Source organism: Montipora capricornis, chromosome 10, assembly GCF_036669925.1.
Source record: "Montipora capricornis isolate CH-2021 chromosome 10, ASM3666992v2, whole genome shotgun sequence".
In the NCBI taxonomy this organism is placed as follows: domain Eukaryota; kingdom Metazoa; phylum Cnidaria; class Anthozoa; order Scleractinia; family Acroporidae; genus Montipora; species Montipora capricornis.
Genome location: NC_090892.1, coordinates 69,045,576 through 69,053,075, shown reverse-complemented (window position 1 = coordinate 69,053,075; position 7,500 = coordinate 69,045,576). Strand labels below are relative to the sequence as shown.

The 7,500-nt window shown below is 39.3% G+C and overlaps 2 protein-coding genes across 2 annotated transcripts in view; both read left to right on the top strand.

Moving 5' to 3' along the window:
• Window positions 1–1,669, top strand: part of LOC138022240 (uncharacterized protein PF3D7_1120000-like) — a 20,688-nt gene extending 19,019 nt beyond the window's left edge. Inside the window, exons 12-13 of the mRNA XM_068869307.1 lie at window positions 697–821; window positions 1,280–1,669. Of these exons, the coding sequence (XP_068725408.1) occupies window positions 697–821; window positions 1,280–1,310 (156 nt within the window). The 3' untranslated portion in view covers window positions 1,311–1,669. The remainder of the gene's footprint in view (window positions 1–696; window positions 822–1,279) is intronic.
• A 4,232-nt stretch (window positions 1,670–5,901) lies between these two features.
• LOC138019042 (THO complex subunit 1-like) overlaps window positions 5,902–7,500 on the top strand; it is a 10,939-nt gene continuing 9,340 nt past the window's right edge. The window contains exons 1-2 of the mRNA XM_068865703.1: window positions 5,902–6,172; window positions 6,376–6,437. Of these exons, the coding sequence (XP_068721804.1) occupies window positions 6,434–6,437 (4 nt within the window). The 5' untranslated portion in view covers window positions 5,902–6,172; window positions 6,376–6,433. The remainder of the gene's footprint in view (window positions 6,173–6,375; window positions 6,438–7,500) is intronic.

Genomic DNA, 7,500 nt, shown 5'->3' with positions numbered 1-7,500 from the left:
GAAACGAGTACAAACATTACAGTCAGTTATGTGTATACTTGGTTTTTGTACAATAGAAAACCGGTTTTACTAGTTTAGTTGCTGACGTTGCCTAGCACGCGCATATCTGTCACACGTTCTCGTTTGTTTAAAATTCGTTTGTTAAAAATTTAGCGCAAGAAAGTTGGATAATAAATAGCTTATTAGATGGTTTGGAGTGTAGTATCGCTCAGTATTTTTACTTGTTGTTTGTAGTTTGACTCACCCTAGCGGGCTCGTCAAAATACTCAGCGATACTACACACCAAAACGTCTAATAAGATATAATTATTAACCGAAAGTGAGGTCTCTACGGGAAAATAACGAAAAAAATGGAGGTAACCGGACTGCCATATTGGTGATTGTGATATAGCCTTGTTTGGTAAACGAGTCAATCAATTACTGATGTAACTTCACAACCCGTCTTGGACCAAGGCCTAGCGGGAATTTTAATAAGCGGTGATTTCCGGCCATACGAGGGTAAAGAAAACTATTTCAAGAGCTGTCAAACCAACAGGAAAACCTGAACTGAACTCTGCATATTAAATTACTGCTCAGTTGTTGGCAACGCCTGTAAACCTCCTTTTCGAAATTAAACTTTCTCGACAGGTTCAAGGTTGATCCAGTTTGTAAAATGACTTGATAACGTTTTTTGTATTTGCGCGTTAATGTGTTGTAGGTCATGAGAAACACAGATCGTGGTGCCAGGCCGAAACAAAGAAACGTTCGAGATAAGCGGTTACAAAACCCGAAGCCTCTCTCACAAACGAGGAAAAAAAAATTGAAGTGCCTCCGATTGGGAAAGTAAGTCCTCTTGTATTCCAAGCCTTTGTTGGAACGTTCCGGTTTTTATCATATTAACATACTGGAAAGTGGTCGTACGATATTTTATTCCCGTTGCTTGCCGCTTTCTAGACACCGTTTTTGATTGGGGCAACAATCGTCTCCGCCGCAAAGCAAGAATGAAACTACAGCGGAGAAAGACGATGCTTACCGAACTCTTCAAGATCCTTTAGTGAAATCTCCAAATAAAACTGTAGTTTTTAAAGTTATTATCATCAAGAGATAAGCTCGTCATGATCAGCTTTGTTTACCGTAATGTCATTTTTCTGAGGAATCTCACTTGGGATCTGACATGGCATTCCAGATTAAGTCATCAGCTACCCCCTTTTTGTGTGATTATCAATTTACAATCAGATTTAACTGTATATTTATACTGTATACCTTATGAATAACATAATGTTTTTATTTTTTTATCCTAGATTTGATTCTCAACGGTTAAAAGAATCATAGGAAAGAGAGGAGGATGTGCATAATCAATGAATGAATCCATCCATCCATCCACTCCATAACTTAATGTTGTCCTCAATTCGAATCTCCCGGGATTAAGATTATTTGTGTATTGTATTCCCAAAGGGTTTGACTTGGGTTCAACAATGAGTTCGCCGATTAGGTCTATATAATCCATCAATCAGTCGATTGTACGCAATCGATCAATCAATCATTTTTTATTGGGGTAACACAAAAAAACGTGTGTCCTGAGCATTTCTTCCTGTCTATAACCGAATTGTATTACTATGTGTTTTTTCGCCTGTGTTGTACCATTTTAAAGGCAGCAGAGACATAATAAAGGAAATGTAGGTATAGTAAAACTGAAGTGTTAAAAATGCTACAAGATATTGCAAGTTTTTAATAACTACTTCGTAACTTCGGTCGGATGATCTACCCATTGAGCCACTAAAACTAGCCATTTTAGATCGCTTCTCGCGAAAACGAGAAGCAGCGCTGCGAGAGGTATGGGGTTACCGTCCCACACACCTGTGTTTTTTTTATACCATGTTTTATGTTATTTACGGTTCCCGTTTTCTAGTTCAATTTTATTTCTTTATTGCTTCTCATGCACTGAGGCCACAAATTCAACTGGAAGAGAACAAGGAGGCGTAACTCTTAGTACAGAGTTTCAAACTTCGCACAGTCGTAGTAAACGTCTTGGAACCGTTAGCTGCCTTTCAGATACTGCGCTGATACATTGTAAAAATTCGATTGCCCTTCTCGGGAAGAATGTTTGATGCACTTAAGCCTTAAATTTCTTACTTCCTGTTAAGCTTTCGCTAATAACTGAGGGAGAAGTCAGTTTAAACCCTGTTGAGTGCGCGTGAACCGGAAGTTGTCTGACTAGCAGCAGGGGTAGCTGCTTTTGAATAATCTAAAGTTTTCGTGTTAATTATGTCATTATGTAGTAAGTTTCAGATTCTCTTAGATCTAGGGACAAAACAGCAAGTGCCAGGCTTATGAAGAAATGAGATTGAAGGTGCCAGAGGCTACGATCCTGTCTACAGGAAGACCTATATTCCCAGTTATTAAACTGGTCCACTGTTGAATTGAGAAGAACTCGAATAATAACTCCCTTAAACCTCCGACCAGTGTACCGAAGGAAATGTGTCAGACGAACCCGAGGCATAATGTTAAATACAGATATTTATTTGTTTATTTATCTTCTTTCATACAGTAATTCCTTCAATTACCTATAGTATTAGAGCCTGGGGAAACTGTTCTACTACTCAGCTTCATTAAATCATATTCGTGCAAGAGTTATATATAAGTTATCGATCACCTACTTCATGTGATGCTTCAACTTTCACGTTTTTATTTTGATAAAGAAGCTGATATGGTAGTTAATAAGAAAAAAGAGTTTCATTATTATTAGTTAGTTAGTGTATTTACTATATTACTAGCTCCGTCAGCGGGCAAGATAAACCAAATCGCGGACTGTGATTGGCTACCTCGAGCAAGCAAGATGGAGCTATACTGCCCGCTCGGGATTTCTCGCTTGGCCCGCAAGATCAAAGATCATTTTTTGGTGTTTTATCCCATATAATAAATCCTTTTTTGACCAAGCTTGTTCACTCAAGATGGCTGGATATTGGCCTCGTTCTTTTTTTGCGTGTTTATGGACCTCGACTTCGTCTCTGTCCATAAACACGCTAAAAAAGAACTTTGCCACTATCCATCCATCTTGATCACACGCTTGGTTAATAACCCATATATACTAGTTTCGATACATTTTTTTTACATTATACAATATATATATTTATATGAATGGCAATGGCGAAGTAGGTGTCCTTTTCGTGTTACAACAACAATGAGCTTTATTTACTTGTCTATAACAACACAGCATGGCAAAAGCATCGAAAGTTCCTTAAGTTGCTTAAACTAGTTTCAACATGAAATGGAATGACTCTACAACACTTCTACCAAACAGCTGCAATATGTTATGGTACCATGTAACCACAATTATGGCGCAACAAAATGCGCCGAAAACTTTGACGCAATGGGTTACCATAGCAACAGGTGAGCAATCTAAAAGCACCCAATACTTTGCCTTTAAATGCTTATATTTAAAAAGCGAACACCTTATCGGGATGACCACAAAAACCAAGGCCAGGGCTCCGCAAAAATACCAGCACTGGTTAAACGCGAATAAAGGTCTGATTAGCTTAAACCAAGGGTTGAATTTGTGCGCATACTGATGAAATTGTTCAGTTTAATTAAGGACTTTCCCGCGAAAATGTTCTAACATTGATTTTTTTCTGCAAATTGTACCATTGAAAGATGATGAGTTAGTGATGTAAGAAATGTTAAAAAAATGGGGGGTCACCGACTTCGTTTCGGAGAGAACTTGCCCGGAAGAACACCATAAATCTGAAAAAAAATCCGGCTTCTTTAGCGAATAAGGCCACAGTGTCAATATTGCAATTACATCTTTGAAGTGAAATGTTCTCTACTAAACTTTGTTTAAGTGGACTCATCAAGTGAATTTAGTTAATTGTCGAGGTTCCCTAAAGAACAAGTTCGCGTTTAGCGATCATAGTTTCATGCGCCTTGCAGCCGCAAGATGGCAGGATTCCATCTCCCAAGGACAGAAATCTTGATATTTTTTTAACTTCCCACATTGATGTTTTGTTTAATTTTGGACAATGTGGAGATAATTGTAAATAAAATATGTTTCTGAGAAGAAAAGTAGGGGTCACTGAACATCCAAGATCGTTAAATCCAAGCAAAGCTATAGCAATGGCTATCTGCCCTATCATTGTTCATTTTAGTACTTAGCGCGCGCTCTCGATGCATGACGTGGCATGTGAATTTGCGTGCGCTGTAAGGATACTCAGTAGCAATAGGCGCGAACGTCCTTAAAGTGCCTCTAAACCCAAATATCTTTAGTCTACAATATTGATCTCTCCGCGGAAAGCAAACATGACGATTCTAACCTCAAAATTACGCTTTTTATCTGCCGGGCAATAAGCGCAAAGTAATCAAACTAGCAGTAATTTTGGACCCACTACCGTGATGTGAGAGGCATGGGTCTAGTCTCGATTCTACGTCACAAACTGCTTTGCAGTGCAAAAGGAATGCAAAGCAGTTTGTGACGTAAAATTGAGAATAGACCCATGCCCCTCACATCACGGTCGTGGGTCCAAATGACTGCTAGTTCTGCCTAGTTTACGTGGCCTGCATGGCCTAGAAAAAGCGGAATTCTGGGTAGTTCTGGCTGCTAGTTCTGCCTAGTTTACGTGGCTTGCATGGCCTAGAAAAAGCAGATTCTGGGTAACAATGCTGACATATGTTTGCTTTGGATGGGGGGATTTATATTAGGAACAAAAAATATTTGGGTTTAGGTGCACTTTAAGTTAAGATTGTAGTAAAGGTGAGAGTGTTGAGGAAACCTTGAAACAAAATAATAAGTCTTATGGAAAGCGAGAGTTTCTGGATTTTAAGGTAAGGTTGAATTATTTTACCACATGAAAAGTGCTCACGAAGTTCAGTTTTAAGTTGACAGCCTCGTTCACAGGGTCTTCTCTCTTCCACACTCGAGAAACCTGGTTGCGGCTGCTAACGTGCCTCTGAGTGCAAATGAAATGCGCACAGAGGGTGGGTCCTCGACTTAATTTTGTCAACAGTATTCCGCAGTTCTATCTAGCTAGAGGAAGGCGAAACAGATTGCTTTTTTTTTTAAAGTAGACGTCAAGTTGTACTGCTTTCGGATGATACAGATGTGATTAAAAAAGTAAAACAAGTGATTTGTCTGAAAGCTTTGTATTTAAGGAAAGATGTAGTGGCAGTACTTCCAACAGGATACGGAAGATAATTGCTTTGTTTGAGATTAATAGGCATTCCTGCGCCACGCAAGGTTTAATTTCCACTCCCTACTGAGCTCAGTGGGTGACAAACATTTAACCTTCGTGCCCCCTTCAAATTATTTTTCTGGAATCTGCAAAAATCTAGTAGACACATGACCAGCCGCAACCAGGGTACTTTCTCGAGCCGAAGAAGAGAGAGGACCCTGGGAACGAGGCTGTTAAGTTGACTCGATTTACGTAAATTGTCGCAATATTTATGCGATTTGCTATTTTTCTCTCATGACAAAACAGCAGTCGCAGGGCAGTTTGGTACTTTTGCGTTTTCATGTAAGTGGTTTTATTTAATGTATGCCAATATATCGAGACACAATTTGCTCGCGTGTCTTTATCAAGGTCCTTCGAATATCAACCTTGATTAATGTGCCGGGGTGAACCCCCTTCAGCACAAGGGAAGAGGTATGAACAATAGAGGTGGAATTATTTTCCTAAGATACGATATGAAAAGACAACTGACAAATGTGCTCACATGAAGGTCAGTTTTAAGGTGATTAAAATTACCTAAATTTGCAAATTATTGCCACATTTATACCATTTCCTACTTTTCCCTACATGGCAAAACAAAAGAAAACAATAAGTGTGGCCGAGCAGTCTGGTCCATGGGTGCGTGACTTTTTTTAATTCATGCGAAGAATTCGTGACACAATTCACTCGCGTGACTTCATTAAAAGCGTTGACCATCGGAGTCTTAATTAGCGTGCGCGGGGTAGACCCCTTCAGTATAAGGAAATAACAACTGTGACAATGCAGCTTACAAAGCACTTTTTACGGTATTCCTTCATGCCTTGCATTTTCATCACCGAGGGCCTGGTTTTGCTGGGATAATACAAGACTAGTGTAATAGCTGGTGAACACAAGGACCGCCTGTAGAGCGAAAATCTGATCATTTCACTGCGAATTTAAATTTGCTCAGCTTCCATTCTAGGTGGATACCTAACTTATGCAAAGCAAAATTACAAGGTAAGTACCAGACACTGTTTCGTCAGTCAATTTTGACCAGAATGTGTAAGCATCTATTTACCGCTTTATTTACAAGCATGCATGAATGCTGGACCTTGCTCACGAATCTCGCTCGGGTGTGACGTCATAGTTTGATATCCAAATAAAATTAATCAACTGCGGTGTAATTTGCCAACTGCGATTACTTCCTTGTTGATCTTCAGAGCTTCTTGCTAATTGCATTGAAGCAGGCGGAGCTCACCTCCTCTTCGTTCCTTTACCATGAGTAAGTACTTCAACATACTAGTATTGACTATCATTTGTAGTCTACAGATGCCAAAATATTGTTGCTGAAAAGCAATAATTTTGCAGTTTCCGGGTTGGTAAGCCAACCCGGAAAGTCATGTAGTTTTGTGAGTGGTTTTTACTTGCAGAATGCGTAAAGAAGTTTATTGAGTTTTATCCCATTTTTGGACGAGAAAATGCCTTACGTCCAATCTTAAACCAGTACTCAAGTTGACTGGTCTCTGAATGAAGCCTCTTGATGCTTGAGTGAATTGATCCATTTGTTAGTGTCATTGACGAAAAGAAGTGAGCATTACGCTTTCCGTAATTAGCAACTAAGACTTCGATCTTTTGCAAAAGTAAAATGGCACACACTGAAACTAGACCAAGCGACTGCTATTACATACGCTGCGCATTGAGCTTTAACTCGACAGTCTTTCGACTTTTGGTATGTTGTGCTAACTGTGCGCTAAGCATATATAGTCGCATGGGCCCGAGTGCAATTATGGATAAGATTCACAAGTATTTTCACAGTTTTCACTAAATTGTCCCAGTCGCGAATTTGTATGCGGATTCCCGGTTCTCGGTTCCTAATTTTAGTAGCATCCCTTCTTGCACCAGGGCCGCGACATTGCGAATAAATTTTTATCACACACAGGGCAAAATTATTGAAGTAAGCTCGATCAATGTCGCAACAAATGACAATCAACTTAACACGCTTTAAAGTTCAATTCAATAAATCGTTGCTGTCAACAGAAATAGCGCTTAATTAGCTACTTTCATATAACCCGCAATACATTCTATTTTCCCCACAAATTTTGCATAAACTATTGTCAAATATTCCCAAGTGCATTTGAAAACAATAGTTTACGCAAAATTTGTGGGGAAAACATAATACATTGCGGGTTATATGAAAGTAGCTAATAGAGAGCTTTAGATTGTAGGACGAGGACGAGCACGCGCTCAGTGTTGTTCTATGAGAAAATCTCGTACTCATAGTCGTTCTCGTCCTAGAATCTAAGGCTCCCTAATATGTGGAAAAACAGCTGTTTACTCAGAGTCAG